The 23,282-nt window shown below is 40.2% G+C and overlaps 2 protein-coding genes and 1 long non-coding RNA gene across 5 annotated transcripts in view; 1 reads left to right on the forward strand and 2 right to left on the reverse strand.

Annotated features, from left to right (window-relative positions):
• Nucleotides 1–5,852: 5,852 nt before the first annotated feature.
• On the reverse strand, nucleotides 5,853–14,262 carry hnf4b (hepatic nuclear factor 4, beta). Its single transcript, XM_020098718.2, has 9 exons — nucleotides 13,925–14,262; nucleotides 12,340–12,511; nucleotides 11,185–11,279; nucleotides 9,509–9,615; nucleotides 8,772–8,927; nucleotides 8,542–8,629; nucleotides 8,292–8,444; nucleotides 7,190–7,447; nucleotides 5,853–6,758 (listed from the first exon to the last, which is right to left on the reverse strand). The coding sequence occupies exons 1-9, from the start codon at nucleotides 13,953–13,955 to the stop codon at nucleotides 6,715–6,717; spliced, it is 1,104 nt and encodes a 367-aa protein (XP_019954277.1). The 5' UTR covers nucleotides 13,956–14,262; the 3' UTR covers nucleotides 5,853–6,714.
• Nucleotides 14,263–15,477: 1,215 nt separating this feature from the next.
• LOC138407495 (uncharacterized) lies at nucleotides 15,478–18,403 on the reverse strand. The gene is made up of 4 exons (XR_011240926.1): nucleotides 18,299–18,403; nucleotides 18,124–18,173; nucleotides 17,715–17,839; nucleotides 15,478–17,293 (listed from the first exon to the last, which is right to left on the reverse strand). It is a non-coding gene; the product is annotated as an uncharacterized lncRNA (long non-coding RNA).
• zfhx3b (zinc finger homeobox 3b) overlaps nucleotides 18,368–23,282 on the forward strand; it is a 324,823-nt gene continuing 319,908 nt past the window's right edge. For 2 of the 3 annotated variants that reach the window (XM_069524024.1, XM_069524002.1), the window contains exons 1-2: nucleotides 18,368–18,508; nucleotides 21,071–21,160. The gene's annotated coding sequence lies outside the window, so the exon portion shown is untranslated. The other variant, XM_069524010.1, reaches the window with a different exon arrangement.

The raw sequence follows: 23,282 nt of genomic DNA on the forward strand, positions 1-23,282 counted from the left end.
ATCTCTTACAAGCGCCTGACAAAATTTTATCACCAATATAGACATTTTTATTATTAACGTGCATGCATTTTGAATTTATGTCACTCATGATCCTTTTTCTTCATTATTATGCAAATACTATAAGGAAGAATCAATCTGGTTTTTTTTTAATGCTCAAAACAGATTTGTTTATGACCTTACCCTAACCTTACCCCTAACTAACCTGTACTCAAGTCTTTACTTTTAAATTCTCGTGATGAGGGAGGCTGACTCTCCTCAACGGGACTGCAACAGATTTCTGTTATAAAGACTGTGCGTCATTTACCACTGTTTTGTGGTTTATGATCGTCAATAGAATATCATCTATTTTCCAGCTCGGCTTAGTGTCTCCTTTCACTGCAGCAACAGGCCCTGATGAAAATTGCGCCAGTGACTCAAAACGCTGTCGACAGTCACAGGTTTACTAGAAAGAGAACAGTCTCAGCCCTGCAGAAGAGTGAGTGCTCTGTTTTCGGTTAGAGCAGCATCTCTCACAATAAACACAATTCTGATTGTTTTTGACACCATGCTATTATAAACTTACCGAGAAGCAGCTGCCTCTTAACTGCACTTTTGCTGAAGTAAATGAGATTAAATACAAAATTTGTTCCTCATCTCTTCAGTTTTTACTACAACACCAAGTGAGCATTACCTTATTTCCCAGTATCCTGCAGCTTTTGGAGAAAAATCTGGATATGACCTTCACTTCAAAAACACTTGGCAATTTTACACCAATTTTAGCTTCCAATCATTGACTCCCTGCAAATATCAGATCAGACTGTCTGACTCTGTTGAGACATAAACCTAAAACCCATCTTTAACTTTCAGTGACCTGTTATCATTCAGTACACCAAATTGAACATCCATATCACGCTCCTAAAGGAAAAGTGTGAAAATATCAAACAACCCTATCTCACAATGTTAAAGAAAGTGACAAGAAATTCCTGTATCAGCCCCCAGATCCGCACCATAATTCAATGGGTTCTAACCTGACTGATATCAAATCCTTCCACCAACTTTTATGGTTATCTGTCCAGTGGTTTTTGTACAATGCTGCGAAACAAACAACCAAACAACAATGAAAACACAACCTCTCTGGTCGAGGTAGAACGTATAATACAATTCATGTTTTTCTGCAGACGAGATAACCAAGCTTTCCAAGTGTATAAACATCCAGGCCTCTTTCTCTCTGTGTTCCCAATGTTTTTCTCCCTGTCCTCATTTGTCTCGGCCTCTCTGTGCTGGACCGTTGGCCGCCATGAGACCTCTCTCCCTCTCCTGGCCTTCAGGGGGCCTCAATCCCGATGTTTTGGACCTGGATCTTCATCCCCCGGATCCCCAGCCTCCTCCTCGTCTCTCTCACTCCCTCTGCGGGTTTGTTTTCTTCTTCCAGATGTGTGAGTGATGAGCTTGTGTTTGGCTCTTGTATGTTTGTGTAATCTGTCTCTTTTCCAGGTCTTAATGGTGGTGAGGAGGTGGTGTGGCTCAGGTCCTATCTGTTCGATGTCCTGATATTTCAAATTTATTATGTTTTTGTGGTAATTGTCCAAATCTACTTTGTTGCTCAATTCTGTGCACATCACTATTGTGTGTCTGTCCGTCCTGGAAGGTTTCCCTCCTCTGTTGCTTGTTCTGGAGTTTTTCATGTTTCTGTGTCTGGTCTGAGCATCTCAGGACAGTTGGGGTCACAATGCTGCACAGATTGTTCTGCCCCTAGAGGCACATTTGTATTCTGTGATTTGGAGTTTTATGAATGCACTTTGACTTTTTTTCTGCCTTCTACAATTATAAGAGCCTTGTGAAACTTTATACACCTAAAGCAGAGACCAAGAAGTGTCATAAAAAGCTTCTTCTAAGTTTGCTTGGGTTCTGTATATTCAAGATAACAGGACATTGAGGCCATCTCATTAGTATCAGGACCACAGAGCTTTTGTAGTGTTAGTCAGCATCAGTTTATAGTTTCCTTTATAGCTGACTGATGTCAGAGTGGAGCCTGAATTTGTCCTGGCATCTCTGTTTGTGTCTGTCTCCATCCCTGTAGTTTTAGAACATTTATAGGTCCGTACAGTACACTTAAGTTTCTGCAAGTACTCAAAGAGGACATTCTTTCTCTTCCTGCCCTGGTTAAGTCCACAAGTCTGCAAACAATATGGACCACTTCTAGGATAAATGCACCTTCCTTTTGTTTGCATTTGCTTTCAACAACGGAGCGTAAAAGATGAAGCTCATTTTCTCTTCAAGAGGATGAATTGTAGGGAACAGACAGCAGATCTTATCTTGCCCAGTTTTCCTGCCACATCAATTATTTGTACATCAAGAAGCAGCTTCTTTTTCTTTTTTTTCTCTTTTCTTTTGAAGGAGTTTGTTTTTCTTCCCGGATTAATTGAGCTAAATTGCCCACGGTTGAGCGTTCAGGTCCAAACTTGAAGTGCCACCTCTCCTTGCAGAGTCCCCAATTGAAATTCAGACCGTGGTGAGAGCAGCGCTGTGCACAGCTATATTTAGGTGGAGCGGTTTCCAGTCGTAAATCCCTGACACAATGAAGATGCTGTTTGTCTCTGCTACCTGAGAGCGCAGTGAAAACATCTGGATGGTGGAGCTTACTGGCCTGACGGGGGAAAAAGACACAAACTGTCTTTCATTACCACCTAATAGAAGTGTTTATTATCGGATGAATATTTATGACCATTAGCGATGCTGACTTCCTCACCTATCATCAGCTTAGATGTTTTTAGGTTTTCTTCTGTCTCGATATGAGTCGCTCAGTCAGAGGGGGGACGAGTTTTTTGAACTAGTGTTGGGGCAACTGTGGAAAAACCCCAGATTGAACTGAGCTGAACCTTTGTGACGATGCTGCAGCAGCATCAGGCCTCTTCCCACTGCTGATAGAAGTTAGCCTGTGTTTCCCGCCTCTCTGGGCCACAGACAAGAGCTCTGACAGCAGTGGACTCATCTCATTCAATCCTGACCTTCAATGGTGCCTTCAGGAGAGACGAGTCATTTCCTAAATATTTGTCTTTTTAAGTAGATCTGACTTATTTTTGAGATTGACCATTAACATGATTGATCTTATATGATGATCCGTATTTAATTTTAGTAAATCATAATATGACTTCAAAGTAAATTTAATCTTAAAATCAAATGTAATAAAATGTAAATATTGAAGGTGCAGTATGGGTGAAAGGTCAAGGATTCACTCCAGGAACTTTTTTGAACATTCTTTGACATTGTGAAATAGGGCATATTTTTAAAAAACATTTTCTCAGTTTTCCCAGGGAATAATTCATGGATCTTGATGAAAAAAGTCTGGCGTATAAGTTTTGAGTCTTTGAAACGGCAACAGTCGTACTGAGCTGCTGTCTGTGAAGTATTTTCCATTGTTATTTTGAGCTGTGGCAGTGTATCTGCACATTTCTGCTTTGAAAATGTGAGTGACTTCAGCATTCTCCTATTCTGCTCTCAGCGCGCGGTATTTAGAAAGATGGGTTTCAAGTCATCCGTGCTGTTTACCGTTCACTTGTTTCATGTGGTGCATCGCCTTCAAGGATCAGACGTCCCTTTGGCGTTATTGTAAGATTTTCAAACTTGGACAGATACAAATTTGATTTCAACAACCTCTAATTTGATGATGTCAGTGTTTCCCCTGCTCTCTCCACGCACAATAATCAAATCATAATGTGGCAGAGCTAAACCCCTTTCAGCGGAGAGAATCGAGCAGATCTGTGGGCAGCGTTTGAAGATGGCACATACTCCAACATATCTCAAAGGATCTGTAAGAAATTTGGTCACCTCTGACTTTAAACGCTGACAGCAGGTCTGTGAATTTGCTTATCATTAAAAATAATAAGGCCAGTGCAGACAGAACTCCTGTCTATGGACCTTCTCCACCCCAGGATGTGGAGAACGACACTGACGGCAGCAGAGAGCGAGTGTTCAGCTTTTAACAGTGATCACTGCGCTCTGTGCTGAGCCTGACAGATCAATAGATTGTTCAGCACATCACAGCAGGCCCCCCGTGAGGGAAACCAACATCACAGCAGCATCATCACTGTTCAACCTCTTAACAGCAACCAACAGTGAAACCTGAGTAAACAGCGAGCCCCTTTTCAACCATCTCATGTTGCTGTTTAAAAGCCTATTTGCTTGTGTGAGTGAGTGCTGGGTAAGGAGCCATGATCTGTTCTGTGATCTGAGGAACGTTTAGTGAGCTGGAGACCAAAGACGTCTTTGATACACTTGATTTACTCTGACCTTTGTTTAAAACTGAACTTCAGCCCGTAATGAACAATATAAAGACATTTATTTGACAATGCAGAAAATTGAACTGTCCAGAACTGGACTCTTCACACAACTTCAATGAAAAAATCTGAAAACGTACCACAGCCAAAGAGGATTTATAGTCATGGTTCATTTGTTAGGTTAGGATTACGAAGGATGCCGTAGGTGTCACTTTCTTTGACATTGTTTTTCATCATTTTCCTTTATTTCTCAGATAATATCTCTTGGATTTTGATGGAAAAAATCAGACATGTTTATGGGACGGATCCAGATCTGGTGAGTTTAAATGTGGTTTCATAAGGGACTGTTGGATCAAGTTTAGACTGTATTACATGAAGTAGTCTTACTGAGTTTTGCTAAAAGCAACCCTGGTCTTGGTTGAAATGACCTCATTCAATGTATTTTAGGTGGAAAGGAGAGATGGAAAATGCCCCTGAAAGTTTCCTCTGACAGCATCTTACAGTGAAGGGGTGTCACCTCTCAGTCCTCCCTGTCCTGCTGTGAATGCAGCTCAACACAGACCACTAAAGCTAGTGTGGATTATCTGAAGACAAGCACATGACTGCATTGGAACTTTGAAAGCTGCGTCAGAGAGGGCGATGGACAAGTTTTAATAATCCTAAATTTGAGTTTGTCATCCAGGAGACGTCACTGGACAAAGGCAAGTTGTAATACACGTCAGTAAAGTCCCACAGACACAGGAAAACAGACAGAAATACATGCAGCTCTTCAGTTTCTCTCTATTTTTTTACTAATCTTGTTCATCATCATAGCTCGGAGCCTATTCCCACGTACATGAGCACATTTCAGATATTTTGGGCTCTTCGGCCTTTATTGATATGGCACGATTTAAGCTGGAGGGGTGGGGAGAGAGAGCAGTGAAGACGTGGAGCGAAGGTCGGAATTGAATCAGCCACTGCATAGTACTCAAGCCTCAGTTGTTTTGAGGACAATTAGGGGCTAACGTGAAATGCGCACTCACGCAAGGAGCATGCAAAGAGGCATTACATTGACATAATACATTCTGAAAGGTTAAAAACACTTCATCAGATGTTTTTGTGTAGATGAAGAACTGATGTCCCAGGAAATTATATTTGCTGAACAATGCAGCCTCATCAATCTTTTCCAAACCGTCCTTCAGCGCTGTGTCCCATTGTTACGTCTTTCAGCGGTTGTGAGGAATCTGGCTGGTCCATATGAAAATACTGTACAGTGTTTATGCTGGTGTAAGAGTGCAAGCCCAGCACATACTATGTATGAGGGAAATGTAAACTTTGAAAAGACTTCCACGGTCTGCAGAGAATTGAACCACTTAACTTTATTATATAATGTTATATAACTTACTTCACCGTCAGGAATCCTCATCTGATTGGGCAAAGTGTAAATACCACAGGCCTGATACTGAGTCAAATGGAAAGAAAGACGTCACCATTCAGCAAAACTGATTACTGTGACGCATGAGTGTCTTTAGAACAGAGGTATTCACTTCCAATACGTTTGGATTATACATACTGTGGTGGAAACAGCATCCAATGACTCCAAGAAAGAATAAAAAGTTGGATTTAATTTTGTTTTTATATGAAGTCAGGAATTAAGAAATGAAAGCAGAGTAGAGACAGAGAGAGAGGGTTTCATTAAGCAGAACACACTTTTGTCATTAGGTGATATTGAGTCATTGCAGTTCCTTTCAGCTCCTGCACTGTTGAATGAAAGATGAATAGCTGAGAATCCAGGTGGACGCTGTGCTTGATGGAAAAGCTACAGGTAGACAGCAGGTGGTTTCTTCATTACAATATTTTCAGATCCTCGAGAATGATGACACTTTTCATTAAATCAAAATGCTACTCTCTCTGTTTTTTACTTAGATCCTGACTCTTGCAATGTCAACTCCCACTTGGGCCAACAAATATGTTTCCGAACAGGCTTTTGGTGCCCTCTGCTGAAAAGTGTTGGGTGTTGCACTAGATAACAATGAAATCATAATGTTGTGTGTTGCAATGAGTGAATTGTGTTTGGTTACAGTTCAGTGCAATGTACCAGTTGCACATGTCAGACACTTTAATTTACAGTCTTACAATGAGCTCAGTATTAATGATCCACTGATTCACTTGCTTGTGTGAAAGGTAGAACAGGTGAAAACCTGATTTACATCTTGTCTTAGATAAATGCACAATATTACACTCAAAGATACATAATTCAATTAGGAATGATTATAACATTAATCGTGTGGAAACAAGTAAATAAAGCATTTTTTATGTATGTACAATGTGGCTGAGTGTGAATATTGTAGTGTGTGTTGTTTCCAGCTCATAACACTCTTCTGCTCCTTGGACAAGTTGTTTTTTTGACATTTCTTGCGGACAGGTGCCTCTGGTATATGTCGTGGGCACGTTGGCAGCATTGGTGTGTCTGTGCACCTTAGTGCCAGTCTGCGTGGGCAGCAGGAGAACCACCTGCAAGAGCTGCGAGAGACACAGACATCATGCACTGAGCACTTCTCCCCTCTCTCTCTCTCTGTTTCTCTTTGCAGACAACAACAACAATTATTATTATTACTATAATATGAATTGTTGTTGCTGTGACATTTTTACACTCTTTTTGTTTTCATTATAACTAATCAGAGCTGAAACCTGATTGCGCACAACTGCTCCTTGCTGCTTAAGATATACAATATTTTATGGGGAAGTGCAAGTTCACATGTTGTGATAGTTTGTTTTGTGAGTGCTAACATGAAGGGCCAACATGAAGCTCTTTGCTGCTCCTGAGTCGTACCGTTGTCTGAAGGAAGAGGTGAAACTGGAGCACATGATCAAACTGAACAAGCTTCAGAGCTCAGTGCGAGTACATGATGATGTCTTTTAACAGACTGTAGGTTGAAGTCAGTGTCTCATACCTGTGCTCATTTCACGTCCTGTCTTGGCTCCTTCTCCCAGAAGCATCTCCTGCAACAGGCTGTCCATTCTGGCTTCACCCAGCAGCTGTGCTAAGTGCAGAGTCTCCACCATCTGCCAGGCCACACTCTGCAGGGCGGGCAGGATCAGCAAGAGCTCCCCGAACCTTCCCCTCTGCTCACAGGTCGCCTCCTCCAGCAGCAGCTGGGCCTGGAAACGCAGATGTCGAACAAACTGAGGATTCTCCAAACCGGGACAATCTGCAGGACCAAGGTAAGAGGATATACGACTAATGAAGAGGAGAGAGGACACCATAACAGAAAGAGTATGAATACACTAGAGTAACGTTTTATCCGGGGATTGTTAACATGGGTGAAAGAAGGGAAGAATTTTATCCATGTAGATAAGATGGCAATATACGACTAACAATTATTGTTGTATGAGAAACAAAGAGGCTGATTTCACAGGGTTAAGGCTTAATTGTTTTTTAAAATGGCATTTGACAAACTATAACTTTTGGTTTTGTGTAAACTTTATTTTAAATAAGAAAGTATGCCTTTATCACTGATACATAAATGATAAAGCCAATAAGTTCACAGGCTGCCAAAGGAGTTTCTCTGCTCACCCTGATATCAAATTAAATTGAATATATATATATATATTTTAAGGAAATTAAACTTGCATACAGTTCTTAGTAGATCAGTTGGTAACATAACAGCAGGGTAATAATGAGAATAACAAAAAATTCTAGATAAGCTGGAGTAAGTTCAGTTGGAGTAAAAAAAAAACAAGGATAGAAAATAGGATTAAATAAAAGTTGTGTAATAATCACAAGACTAGTGCAGAGTTGAATCAGTTATTCAGTCCTCTGCTCCCGTGGTCTCCCTGCCTCTACAGCCACTGACTCTGGTAAATTGAGTTCAGCAGGCGAACCTCCAAGATGTTCACCACGTCTTGATAATATCAGAACATTTCCAGGAAACACTGAACAGAGATGACTCACACTCAAACTACACATGCAGGTTCCAAGAAAACAAACACATCTGAGGGAGTACATCTTGTGCAGTGGTGTGGTCATGTGACAGAGCAGGAAATACAACTGACCCGGGCTGAAGAAGACAATGGTTTTGAGGCAAGCAAACTCTGTGTCTGCGATGTCCAGCTCTCTGAGAGGTTTGACCAGCTCCTCTTGGATTCTGAAAGCCACTCTGGACACCTCTGTCTGTGCATCTCTCAGGGGGATCACAAAGTTGTTGCCTGCTCAATAAACACAAACAATAGATACAAGTGAGAATTCAGGACATAACTGAATAATGACCTAAATAAAGAACATAAACTGTTTAATCTGTGCTACCTAGAAGAATGAGATTGTTGTAAGGTAAAGAGCGTCTTGCTGCCCCTAGAATAAGATGCTCTGCAGAGTGGGTTCGTAGCAAGGTTACCTGCAAACAGACACACAGGCTTCATGTCATGTGCAGCTTTGAAATGTAAATTAACAGTTAAAAGTGAACATTGTTACTTTATTATGCACAGACAGGTAAAGTGTAACTGTGGGTACAAGAGGTTCTTCTGTGCTTTTCTCACCCTGTCATCCAAAGGGAGGCTGCAGAACTCTGGGATGTGTTTTGCCCACTCCACCAGCAGGAGGAGTTGCTGCTTCATGGAGTGAAACACGTCACCCACACAGGCTCTCTTCTTGGTGTTGATGTCATGACTCCTGGGTGAGACTGGAGCTGGAAACTGACAAAAGCAAAATGTGTGAGTCCACTGTGGAGGCAGGTGATGCTCGGAAGGAAGTGTGCGAGTGTGTGTGTGGGGAGGGTGAAGGATGGGGATGGGAGTATGAGGAGGGTGATGATGCTGATAGGTGTGTTGCTGCTTGGAGATGTGAAGATTAAAGCAAGTCAAGGCAGGTAGAGGAGGATTTGGTGGATGGAGGCCACACGATGATCAAGATGGAAAAAACAACCCACATATATCTTAGTAACTTCTTCTTTGCCAATCATTTCACCCATTTCTGAGCATTTCTTATACATGCACAAGTGAACATGTGGTTGTTATTATTCATTTAAAGGCACACAATCCCAGATCCTCTGGTGCAATCTAATAGATGATTATTATTCTGGGTCCCCAGGGTCTGCAAAATATGTTTCCAGAGGATCCAAAAAAGCTACTGGTCAGTGTCTGCTACTGGTCAGTGGCTAAATGTTGGATGTTTGAAATGTAACTTATAACCTCTTTGTCTCTCATCAATTCCCAGAAATAGAGTGTCCCTTCAAAGAGTCCATTTCTGATCCAGAACTACTTCATAGGTGAGTTACCTGTGTCACGCTGGCCTCTGCTCGCTGGAGCACAGTGATGGACAGAGTGCCCACTGTCTGTCCCTTGGCTCTGTGACTGTTGATGCAGCCTCTCTCATTCTGAACAGCTGAAGATTAAAAAAGGGAAAAAAAACCATCAGAGAGGTTTTTTGGCTTCTGCAGGCCTCACCTCGGCCGCAAACATGTTCTGAAAGAAAAGACCTTCTCATTGCCTCCACAAGGTCCCTCTGTCCTCTGTGACATTTGAGTTGCTGTTCATTCCAACATTAGCTGCGCCAAATGTGGCCGAAATGAGAGGGAAGTAAAAATCTCCTGTTCCCTGAAATCTCCCAGTTGGTGATGTGAGCGTATCTGTTGCAGGATGTGAAGTCGCTCAGAGAAATTAAATGTCACCGCCTCTAATGGGAACTAATTGGGGATGAAGTAGATGGAACAGGTGAAAACTATATCTTGTGGAACCGTTCCACTTATGAAACCAAATTAAAGTTCTCCAGATCTAGATTTTTATTTGCACAAAGTCGTAAATATCAATCTGTTAAACATTTTTTCATCCATGAATTATTCTCTGAGAAATCAATGAAAACATCAAGGAAAATTCATGGTTCTTCTTGTCCCTCTATACCACATCCTCCCACCAAGTTTCATGGTAATCCGTCCTGTAGCTTTCGCATAATCATGAAACAAACACAGAAGAAAAACATAACCTCCTTTGCGAAGGTAATTATATTTTAATCTTGTCATGTCAACCTGCGTATCTTGATTTAATATTCTGATGTTGACAACAGCTTCTTACATCTGCTGCTGACAATAAAAAAGTGGGCGTGGACGCGTGGATGCTTGATGTTGAGGATTATGTTCAGTGGAGGAGATGACATCACATGTTGATGATCCCTCTGTACAGGTAATAAGGAGGCGAGCAGTCGATGGCCTCTGGTGTTAGACAACAGAAGTGAATGTCGGAGTAATCACTCATCAGAGCTGTCCTCTCACCAACCAATCAGCAGTGTATTAATCAAACTATAGCAGAGCAGGAGCGGGAGGATAACTCTGGCATGGTGCTGCATGACAATGTCACAAATGAATCTCGGCTGCATCATCAGTTAAAAGTCTGGTCAAGTATAAAATGAAAATGCAGAGTCTGTTTCTTGTTTTATTTCTGCCACAGTTGTGCTGCTGGCCTTCGGTGTGAAAGTGATCCTGCAGCATGTTATGCAAACCAGGCAAATTAGTGAAGTAAACTTTTAAATTTGTAGCCTTCACTTCAGGGGATTCAGAGCAGCGTCTCTCCAGGAAAATGCAAAACAAATATTTACCCATGCTCAGTTTGTGTTAATTATTCATGTGTGGGGACTATTCGTGGTTCCTCCGATCACATCTCTTTCTCCTCCCGCTCAACTGTGCAAGTCAACGGGAGATAAGACTAAATATTCACATAGTGCACATTAATACACATGAAAATCAACACAGTTGCTCTCATTGTTTCCCAAGAAATAAACCGAAATATGTTTTCTCTATAAAACCACCCCTGATCCTTTCTCCTTGCAAGAGGGGATGACAAATCTTAAATGCAAATGGTATGCAGTGAATACAAGTTTAATTCTGAAACTTATATGGAGGTTCTTGTAATCTATTTTCTTAGAGAATCTGCTTAAGGAGATACAAACTTTTCCTCTGACCTTCTTTTCTCATTCCAACCTTGAAACACTTTTGCAGTCTGCAGTAACGACACTGGTTCCTTTTGTCTTTGTCCACTGTGCACTGACTGTTGAACCTGAAAAGAAAAGTGCTTTGGTTTCAAGTCAAATCACATTTTATTTGTGTGGCTCATGTTCACAAATCGCAGTTTAGCTCATTATTGGTGATGAAAACCACCAAAAAAACATTTAAAATGCAGAAACCTCTGGAGAGTGAGGATCCCTTGCCCAGGATGAACACAAGTGTAATGAATGTCATGTGTAAAAGAGCACATCAAGATTATAACAATATTTAAAACATTGTCTAACTTAGATGGAATCAATGTTTAAAGCTTTTACACAACACATCAAGTGGTGAAGTTTCATGTTGCAGCTGAACACCCCTCACCTCACCCTCCCCTTCCAAACAAAGAACTTGTGGTAGCAAGTAGGTAGTTGTCATAAAAACTCAAAAGGTGTTTAGTTTGTCCAGTCTGGACTAATGTATAAAAAAATGGTGGCCTCCGTAGAGAGGGTCCCCTCGATGTAAATATAAAGTATTTAAATATAAAGGACCTTTTCTGGGGTAAAGAAAACTACAATTCATACAATTTAGATGAAACGAACTAGTGAAAACATCATGAGGATTATTCTACATTAAATATCTGCCAATAGTTCCCTTTCACCTAAATCTTACACACTGGACCTTTAAGGCATTGATGATATCTTGTACTTTAGCGACCTGATAATTTAATCTGCTCCCATGGACACTTTAAAAAAAAAGCAAGTTAAGACATGACAGAATCTGTAGTTGTCAAAGCATGCATCAATCAACACCTCACATGGGAAAATAAAAAGACACAGCAGCTATATCTCACCATTGATTTACAGTCCGATGTCATTACATATATTTTATTGTTTCCATGCCCGGACTCGCCCCAGCATCTATAAGGTTGCTGTTCTATTGCAAGGTGAAGTTTCTGTATGATACATGTCACTTTGCTGTGTAATGTGATAACACCACAGAGAAACTTCTCACTTCACCTTGAATAACAACCTTTTGTGTTCCTGGTGTGTCTATATTGACATTGTTGGATAATAAGATATAGAGTGAACACCGTGTTATTGGTTCGTGATTCGTTGTATGATGGAGCTCACCTGCAGTTGTAAGTGTGATTGTTGCGGATGCTCCTCCTGAAGAAGCCCTTGCAGCCGTCACAGCTGGAGGCACCGTAATGTTTACCTGTGGCTCTGTCTGTGCAGATCGAACACTGAGTCCTGCCTCGCTCAGGCTGTGGTGGTGATGGGTAAGGGACTGACAGTCCCGAATCTATTAATACAATTAAAAAGTACTTCAAAACATGTCTGAAGATGTCTTTTATTATGGTTTATGGTAAAAATACCTGATGAAAAGTTTGAATTGGAGACTTGTAAAAGAGTGATAGATATTAGTCTCCTAAATGTGCCTGATTTTCATCAAAATCCATCAATTATTCTCTTAGAAAACTGTGAAATGCTATTTGTCAAAGAGAGTGGCCTTATCTGCACCAATATTGAATGGGTTCTTCCCCGACACATACTACATCCTTCCACTAAGTTTTGAGGTCATCCATCCGGTTGGTTTGTTTGTAATCTAGATTACAAACAAACCAACCGACGTATAAAGATACATAATGAGTCATATTCCACTCTGTGAACAGACACAACCTTGCACGTGGACACAGTTGCAGTACAGTGATGATAAAAGACGGTTGTAAAGGTGGAGCTATCACCGCTCTGTGTGACTGCTGATATAGGCCTCGGAGGAGAACTGCTGGTTATAACCCAAGAAGAAGAGAAAACTCCTCGTGTAATTAAAGCAGTTAGAGGTCAGTGGTGCTGAGTCCGCCATTCTCCTCTGGCTAATTTTACATTGGCTGCTCTGTTTAAATTCTCCCTCCATGTTTCTCTAAATTGCATCTCACCAGTGTTTGATTGCTGCAGGATTGTCTCCCTTTAAAAAGCACTGACCGTCGGAATACATGCTCTTGGAGCAGCGCTCCTGCACTGATGCCTGTACTGAACAGACCCCAGGCTATAATGTATGTAAATTGCATACTTAGTTTAGGGAGATGAAGCGGCTATAGGGATTATAGTTTAACAGAGAAAATGCTTTGCTGTGGTCAAAGATCAGTTAGATTGAATTAAGAGATTAGAATACATTTGCCTCGCAGTTATCTGGATTTGATGAGCGGCCTGTTGGTAAAGCTTTTCCATTTAAAATGGCAGGGAGAGGGTCTGATTCAGCCCAGCGGAGCCCTAATTATAAGGATAACAGAGGATAAGACTATGAATATGAAGGAAATTAGATCAGAATGTAAACTCCAATTCTGGAGCGATAAGTTGAAGGACAGAAGATTATTACACAGCTATTTTAATCATTGGTTTATCTTTCAAATTGTTATTTCTAAGAAAAAATAAACATTAACAGCTTCTCAGTTGTAATCATTCGCTGCTGTTGTCTGTTTAGTATCATTGTGATCATTCTGGATCACTGATTGGACCATTGAAAGACTTTAAATTGCTTCCTTAATTATTTGTAATATAAATAAATTATTTTTGGTTGCAGCTTTGCATGTTTGTCTCTATCTGAGAAGAATAACTGCTTCAAATTCAACATTTTCTTCAGCAGCAACCGAGGACAACAAAGTAGCTCTTACTTGTGTGGTCCAGATTGATGCAGGTGATGTTGTTGTCATCTTACCTGTTGTGTTTGTTTGCAGCGGTGTCACCATTGTGTTGTTTAAATGCTCGGTCTCTGGGCTGCGATGAGTGAACTCCAGTTACAGGATGGTCCCAGTGACCTTCATGCTCTCTGACGAGGCTCCAGGGTTTTTAAATTTAACTGATATGTGAAACTCCGCCAGATCCGACTGTAACTGTAACTTCACACACTCAGTCGCTCTTTGACGCAGGCGTCCCATGTGTGTGCCTGTTCCTTTTCCTTTTTCTCTCTCCTGTTTCTTGCAGCTTTAGTTTTTGTCTTCTTGACCCTTTCGATCTTCTCTACAGTGTCACTCCTAATAATCTTGTGGCTGCTGTGATGGTCCACTCACAGCGCTGAAATCTGGCCCACTGTCTGTTTGCTTGTTTCTTATCAGTAAAGCATACAAAGGGGAGAGTTCAGACACAGATAAACAAGACACACTGTGAGGACCCAAAACAGATAAGACCTGTGAGAAACATGTGTGACTTACATGTCGACAAACGTTCATTACTAGTTCATTTTATTGGGAAAATAAATGTCATCAAAGAAAAGGTCAATAAAGTCAAAGTCACATCCAAAGGATGCATGCTGGGATGTATTTTATTGAACTTTAACAGAAGATCACGTATATATCTGTTACCGTGAATAATAAATTTGGTAAAGAAGAATAAATGTAGGACACACAAACATTAGGAGACTTTTGGAACAGTGCCTCTGATGAACCTTTGCTTTTAGTTTTAAGGTAAGTGATACTAATTCCTGTATAAAATGATTAAAGAAAATAAATCTAGCTTTATTAAAAAAACATACAAAGTAAAAAATGCTGGCATCTGTACAATTGTACAATCAAATACTTGATTGATGATTTCATCCATCACTTCATTATCTTTTTTGAGCTGGAATGCAAATACAAGGCTCATAAGTCAGTGTGTGTTTTAGGACAGAGTTTTGAAAAAGTGAAAGACGAGGAAAAGGTGAACGTGGTCATACTTTTTTTTTTTTTCGTGTGCAAATTATAACGAATTATATGTCAGACCACATATGAGCTTTGCCAGTCCTGATATCCATCATACTTTGGTGTAATGGGATTTCCTGGGTGAGCAGCACTCCTTCCTTGAATGTCACGCTAGGCCGCAGGTCAGACCTCCCCTGGCAGTGGCTCACACACTCAAGCTTTGTGCAGGTGATTGATAGATCATAAAAAAGCCCCATGTTGTAGGATGACTGCAGAATAAGCTTCTCTGGTCTGTGAGATTCTGTCAGCGAAGCGTAGTGGCGGATGAATATTGGTGATAGTTTGTGAATTCAAAAACATAAATAAACAAAACAGATATACCGATTTCTGCGTTATATACTGTACTACACTGTAACTGCAAACTTATTTGTCCCATTAAACTCTGAACATTGTCTTTGGACTTAATATGACATGAATCAACTACAACATTAAATGTTTAATGTTTAATCTGGTCCAGCTTCATTAATTGGCAAAGAAGTCAATCGTATAGATGAGCATCATTCAGGACAATGTAGAAAGGCAGGTTTAATCTGTCCACTGGGGGGAGACACAGTACATCATATCCGGCCCAACTTTAATCTGCTGTAGCAAAAGCTCCCTCGCGGCTTTATCAGTTATAAAACACTTTTATAGGTTTTATCTGCCTGATATTTATTTGTGTGTTGATGACCAGTGTTGTGTCTGTTTTGCTGTAGTATATTATACCATCAGGAAGTGTCAACATCCACATGCATTTAGGCAAATGTGAGGAATGTATTGATAATATCATGACTCTTTGTCCTCAGTCAGCCATTGTTAGATTTGATGCACTCCCAGCATGCAATACATTTAGGTACAGACTCTTGGAAAATTCAGTTTTCATTAAATTGTCTTTTGGTGCTACATGTATTCATACATTATACAAGCATTTCAATCTCAATTACTTTGATACATTTGGTATAAATGACCTTTTATTTGATCATTTCTGTAAAAGCCCATGCAGATGTTAGATGGTGACCAGGGGATCCAGGACAGTGACCTGGCCAGTGAGCTTTGTCACGTGTCAATCCTCCTGTAGCAGTTAATAATATAATAAAGGTATCTATCACCTTTCAAGAACAAAAGTCACAAAGTGCTTCACACACAAAAACAAAGAGCGAATAGAGACTACGCACAAGCAGACAAGTTGCATTAAAAGCAAATGAAGATCAAACAGATGAGTCTTGAGCTGCTTCTTCAAAATGTCTGCAGAACGTGGGTTGAATGGAACAGAAAGAGTGTTGAAAGAAATGTAGCACCGATCTCCTTTGGTCTAAGTTATGATGTTAATTATCTTGGAAAAAGACAGAAATCTGTTTTGGTTAAAACTCACTATCTCACAGAACTGATGTCAGACTCTTCACTAACTCATACACATGCTTACTACCTGTGGTGAATTACAAACCATCAAAACATGAAAAATGATCATCAACAGAAAAAGATAGACACCTTCACAAACACTGGATGAACTCCATTATGTAGCATTTTATTATAGTTTAAGATTAAAAAGGTCTCCTCTCTGGCCCTCTGCTCTGTCTGCCTGTCAGTCTCTTTATTCTGACCAACTCTGTGTGTGTGACGCTCAGACTCATACATTATTTATGCATTTCCAGCAGCACAATAGACACATTCCTGCCTATTTGTCAAGTTACTTGTTGGTTAGAAAAGCCGAGAGTGCTGCATAAAAGATGGAGGTTAGGAAACAGTAAATGAATGAAATAAAATATTCTGGAAGTTTTTTTTCATTATAGACAAGAGCCTCTCTCCTGTCCAAACAATGTCTGACACATTTGTTTCAGTGAAGTCGACTAATATGGCCGGATCTCAGATCGGCACCTGAATACCAATGCGGTGATAAAACCTAAAAGATTGATACGATGTACGCTGCAAAAAGAAAAAAAAGAAAAGAAACCGGCCTTTGGAGTTTCATTCAACAAAAAAATTGAAGAAGGTAAAACAAAGCAGCAAAAATTGGTCATAAAAGCATGGTAAGCACATGATTTAGTGGGGCGATAAAGAGTGGAAAGGTGGCCATTCATCATGGAGGCTAGCTCACCAGGAGAGGGCCTGTCACAGACACCAGCAGGTCTGGGAGGCATTTTGAAAAAGAGGGACAGAGAGAGGGAGAGAGAGGGAGAGAGAGACTCCAGTTGCCCTTACAACCTGTTTGTTTCGATGTCTTTTCCAGATGGACACATGCAGCTCTCAGATGGGTGAGGAGTGCTTCGTCTTTGCCGCTCTGCAGCTTCATTGTCACAGCAGCGTTGAGGGATGGATGTTGTTAACTACAAAGTGGAGCAGCAGACTGTAGAAGGCTTTGAGCCGAAGAAACACTGATGGGAACAGAAAAGAAAAAAAAAGTAGTAGTTTATTGTGGAACCTTCAGATTTCACTGTAACAGTACAGGGTAATGTAATGGAGCCAGTCTGACCCTCATGTTTGAATTGCAAATTAAGCTGAGAGAGGATATACATTTGGTTTGTATCAAATAAAACAAATATGAAACAACAAAGTATACAATTTCAGAAACAAGGTTGTTTTGGGAGCATTATATTTTCATTAATGAAACAGACACCTCTTGTTTTCCAGAACTCCAGTTAACAGCTTGACGTCTACATGTCAAACTGAACTTTGCTGGTCCCTTTGTCAATGTGTTATCAGGTAAACTATTAATTACAACCACAAAAAAGCAAAACTGTCACAATACATCAGAAATAGTTTATCTTTTATATATTTAATCCCTCAGGCACACACCAGGCCTGGTGACAGGCTCCACAGGGTGACATCCTGGACGGAGGAGACTTTGTCCCCACACGCTGAACCACTGGAGCCTGGTGTCCAGTGAGCACACAGGAGACTTGGAGCCGAATATTATACGTCTTGAAGAGAGAGAGAAGAAGAGATTTCAGTGCAGCGTAATGATTAATGATGATAATTAGTTTTACATTTTATAACTATTCAAGGTCACAGACAGGAGCTGTTCAAGGGTGCAGAAAGTACAAGGCAAACTATTTTATGCATGTGGAACAGAAAAGTTCAGAGGGATGCACACTGAGGATATTCAGGATTCATTATATTATATGTGGATATTAAATTAATACATTTATTGATTATTTAATTTTTCATTATATTGCATTATTTTTCCAATACTATTTTTGATTACCTTTCTGTAAATGAAGGGACACTTCACTTCCTGTTGTCCTGTCAGTTCACCTAAAATTAAAAAAACACTCATTAACTACTCATCTACACTTCACTCTCCCCTCCAGTGGTGAGGTGATGATGAGTGAATTTTCATTTTTAGGTGAACTATCCCTTGAATAGCAGTTGTGTCGCACCTGTCGCAGCCTCGTGGTGAAACAGGTGGAGGCGGAACTGAGGGAATCAAACACGTGTTGTTCAAACATTTCTTAGTTCGAGTCGCTGGAGTTTGAAGAGTTTGCGTGATCGAAAAAAAAACCCTCCTTCACTGTGAGTCAGTTGATTTGTGAACAAGTTTCCACCGGAGCAGAGAGAGAGGAACATCTGGACAGCTCAGACAGAAGCAGGTAAACGCTGCTGAGGTTCCAACAGTTTGTTGACCAACAGTCACGAAGTTAAAGAGAAGGTTTGATAAGAACCTGCTGAACGAGCCTCTGTCCTCCATTCATCACATGGCCTCCAACAAAGTGGATCATACTCTAACTACAGCTGGTAATGTTACTGCTGCGTCTCCAGGATTAAATCCTCTGGAGTCATTCTAATCCTGAATATATTCTGTTTACTGTCTTCTACTTCAACAGAGAAGCGTCAACTGCGAAGTTGTATTTGTTTATAAAATGCCTACAATGATTAGATTATGAAAATAGAACATTTGATTCAAATCAATCAACCATTTCTTTTACAGCCCTTTCTACAATGAGAGTTTAATATTAACCTGAGTAAAGTGGGTTCTCTTCCATCCATGTGCAGTGGGGAAGTGTATATCTATAAAAGATGTATTCAGCCAGTGGTCATATTAGGCTACATGGGCAAAAATGTTTGCCATGCTTCACTGTAATGTTAATCATGTAAGACAAATAATAATTTTGTCGAATGTAGACCAATACAAAAAGCTTAGATTTGCAACTTTAGCTAGATATTCTTCTATGAAACAGTGTTATCAAGTTTACGTGTATGAATATTAACCCCCAGAAAAATATTGCTGCCTTAAGATGCTTTTTTCTTAAATCTGAACAATTTGGTGACACCACAGCTCTCAGTCTGTTTCACTGGGACCTTGAGAGTTAGATTTTAGTCTTCAAGTGATTTTAGTTGAATGAGTAAGTTGAGATGTGGGTTACACAGACTCCTGCAAACAGCAGTTCAAGAATGACTCAAGTAGACCCCCCCCCCCCACGTCTTTCCTTGTCAGAATCAATAAAGCAAATCTTTGTGTGGCCTTGGAAACAGGCTTTCATATGCCACCCATCTGTTTTAAGGACTTTCTTTATTATCTAAACAGGAAACTCAGCATCCTTAAAACTGTTGGTGTCAGGGTTTAATTACGCTTTGAAACTGCCTCTTTAGCGTATTTTCTGTTTCTAAAGTGCCAGTGTAGAAAATGTGATTCGATGACTGAAATATGGATGAATCTGTATCACTTTCTTCCTGCTTTTAATTCTTGTCTCTTTGAGTCTGTCCTCTGCTGCCAATAAAAGAAAAACATTCAGGGTACTGTGAAGAATGATTAACAAAACTCCCCTTTCCAAGGTCTTCTGTGAACCAGTATTTTAATTAAAACCACTTGTTCCCGGTACCTGTTCTTCTCATTAGTCATGTTTGAGGGATCACAGACAGTACCACTGAAAGTCAAAGATTAAAATGGAAAATGCAGATGTGTGAAAAATGTGACTTACTTTACAACTATTGCAAACTTTTAGTAACTGTGAAAAATTAATCGGCATTTAAAAGGTTTTCTTTTAGTCCACTTACAAATAATGATGAACATTTTTAGAGAAGAGACAAATCTGTAAGTTTTTTTCGGAAGAGGAGCTCTTCAAGGAAGTCGAGACATTTCTCATTAAGCACTTTATTCTTTCAGTCACATCAGCACAGCCCACTAGGTTATCAACTTATCCATTGTATTAACTCTATTGTAATGGGAGATGGAATGATTTGCTTTTGTGATCATTTGTGTTGGAAACATTTTAAGTTTTTACACCATGGTCATACAGGCAGAGCTGTGCTAAGAAGCACTTTTCCCGATCTGGTTATAAAATAACTTGCATATAATAATGTTCCTGCTATCAGGTGCAGTAGTTCGTATGATTAGGGCTAGGCAATTAAACAGTATCAATGAAAATCACAATGTGATTTTCGTAAATAACAATATTGCAGAAGTTTGATATATGTTGATGCAATGCTTACAGGTTGTGGAAGCACAGTGATAATCTCAGATTTGTGACATTCACTCAGGGGGCAAAAATGAGTATTTGTGAAAATTATTGATAAAGACTCAAATAAAAAAAATGAAATCTTGATATTACCTTTGGCCATATTGCCCAGACCTGATATGCATTGTGAATTTTTGAATATCATTGATCCAGGGTTAGTATCCTTGTCAGTCAGTCCTGTGGTAGCTTTTTTCTCAGATGTACAGAAAAAAGGGAAGACTGGATAGTCTCTGCCCTTTCCTGATTTTTCTACAGTGCCCTGCCTTCAAATATCATAATCCACACATGCATGGACCTGGCAGAGGGTCAGTGTTTTTAAGAAGTGTGCATTAATTATGTGCTGCATATACCTCAGGTATTAGTCTTTTTAAATATGCACTCCTTGGAAATGTCAGAGAAGTTTCTCTTTTGAACCCACCCCCTACTGAGGTGTATCAGCAGCAGTATGGTTCAGCATTTAAAATGGAGAAATGTTTCCTTCAATCGAGCAGAGACAAACCTGTTCTCACATGTGTCTTGATGAGACTGGGAATAAGTGAGGGATAAAAGAAGAGTTTGATTTCATACTGCACCCATCATTAGAGGAGAGGACTGTATGTTGATCAATAGGAATGGCTACAACAAATACTGAGTTACGGCATGTCATTGGCATGTGTAATCACATTTCTGCTTCCCCTCTGTCTGTTTTTGAATTAGCACCCTGTCAGCTCTCCAGCAGATTTCCAGAGAAAGGCAGAGAAGGCAGAGAAAAGAAGAGGAATGGCTCTGCAAGGATTTCAAAACCAGGTATGAAAGTTTTTTATTTCTTTTTAAGATTTTGGCATATTTATGGAGCATTACGTTCGGAGTGGGCCATTTAATGTTATTTGCAGAAAGAACACATTGTTCACATTAGACTTACAAAAGCCGCAGTCGTGATCGTGACCTCGCAGCTGAAGGGCCAAGCTGCATGAAGCAAATGGAATTCAGTGTTTGTGAAAGCTCCACACAAATTAATAATAGAACCAGGTTATGAAAATAAAAAGATGTAGGAACGTTACTCGTCCTAAAGCTCGGCTTTCAGCAGCCTAAGGCTCCCACACAATGCGCTGAACTGGAGAGGCCTGATATGATGCAATTGCTTCGTCTTTGAAAACACTTGCTCAGTAAGTGGTGAGAGAATAGACCTTGGTAACTTGTGTGTAGGGATGATCAAAAACTTAACGGCGATCCCTGGTGGGCTCCCTAAAGGTGTTGTATGTGTGTGATTGTGAATGGGCAATACTGTCTGCATCCTCACATTATCCAGAATCACATGATCCTCAGTCAGTAGTGTTTTAGTTTTATTTTTCCTGCAGCATTAAAACACTCCAGCACCAATGTTTTAATGCTAAAAGCAATATGAAATATTCAATGTATCATCAGGGAAACACCTCAAATTTGGTCTAACAGAGCCAAAATAGCCCCATGCTAAAACAAAGTAACATTTTGGGAAAACTGTTAAAGTTTGTAATACCAACATCATGTCTGATTATTTCCATCTGGTAAAATGATGCCATGTTATACAATATCTGTGTGAACCCTAAGACGGAAAGCTAGAGGCTTGCATTGTCCTGACTACAGAAATCTAACCACTGACTCTTGGGGCTGAGTCAGATGAAAATGTGGTGCGCTTTTACTCTGCCCGGCCAAATGTGAAATAAATAAGAAGAAAGGAAAATGGCTGCTCTCTTGGCTGTACCCTTAGTCCCTTGCTCTTTGTTAAAACCATATCTCTGCTGCTCCATTGCCCCCAGATACATTAAATCCTATTAAATTCACCTTCATTAAAGCAGTCCTCTCTACTCCTTGCAGCAGCCCTGGTGCGGGCCTCTCAAGGACAGAGCAGTAATGAGGGTGGACTGGGTTTAACCTTGAAGAGTACAGGTTTTCATTTCCAAATCAATAACTTATGGTTCAAAACTGCCACTAGATCCAGGCTATAATTTTCAAGCATTAATTGTGTGGATTATGTTTCTCCTGCAGTGAGAAGCTATTTGACTTTATGCTGCTGTTTAGATTGTGCATTTATCATTTTCCCCCCCTTTTTTACGATAGGAATTGACAGCTTGGACATTTTTGTATATCTGTGAGTTTGTGTGTATGCGTGTGTATATGCCGCACAGATGGGATAACTTAGGGAGATTGTATTTCAAAGAGTCTGCATGTGCATAAGTTATTACACTGTTGGTGCAATTTTCGACAGCGAAACCAAGCAGTGGGCAGTTGGCTGGAATTTCTCCTCAATCCAGTATTGCAGTCAAATGTCGTCATGAGGTAGAAATATAAGAAATCTCCCTCACAGCCGGGTAAGACAAGTTTTGGCTGTCACCTGCTGTCAGAAGAAGTAGGAATATATGAATTATGAATGAAAAAATTAACACGTGGTTGATCGACAGACAGCAGGGACAAGGGGAAAAGAGAAAAGAAATTCCTGACCTACAGTTAAGGAGTGAAATTGTTCCAACTCCTGTCATTTTCACATTTTACTGGGACATACTCCATAGTGGGGTTTGCTGTCATTGTCATACGGTTGTATGGAAAACATTCACATGTCCTGCGGTGATAATTTCTGCCCGACATGTTCATAATATGAAATATTGGATCTTTTCATAAAACGGGGAGGGCTGAGGCTGGGGTGATCACTGGAGCTTAATTTTTTTTTAATCAACTTCTCTCTCAAATGAAGCTTTATTAAATTATGAAGCTCACACAGTGGGAGGAGGACACAGGCAGTGATGGCCCAGTGTAAGAAAAAAAAGAAGCTTGGTGGGATAATTAAATAAAGTTAATAAAAACCCTTCAGTTGCATAGACTGAGGAGAATAGGAAGGAGGGGAGACACGGTAGCTGTTTTCATGCTACGCTTTTTCTTTCACTCTCTCTCATTA

This window comes from Paralichthys olivaceus, chromosome 1 (genome assembly GCF_024713975.1).
Source record: "Paralichthys olivaceus isolate ysfri-2021 chromosome 1, ASM2471397v2, whole genome shotgun sequence".
In the NCBI taxonomy this organism is placed as follows: Eukaryota; Metazoa; Chordata; class Actinopteri; order Pleuronectiformes; family Paralichthyidae; genus Paralichthys; species Paralichthys olivaceus.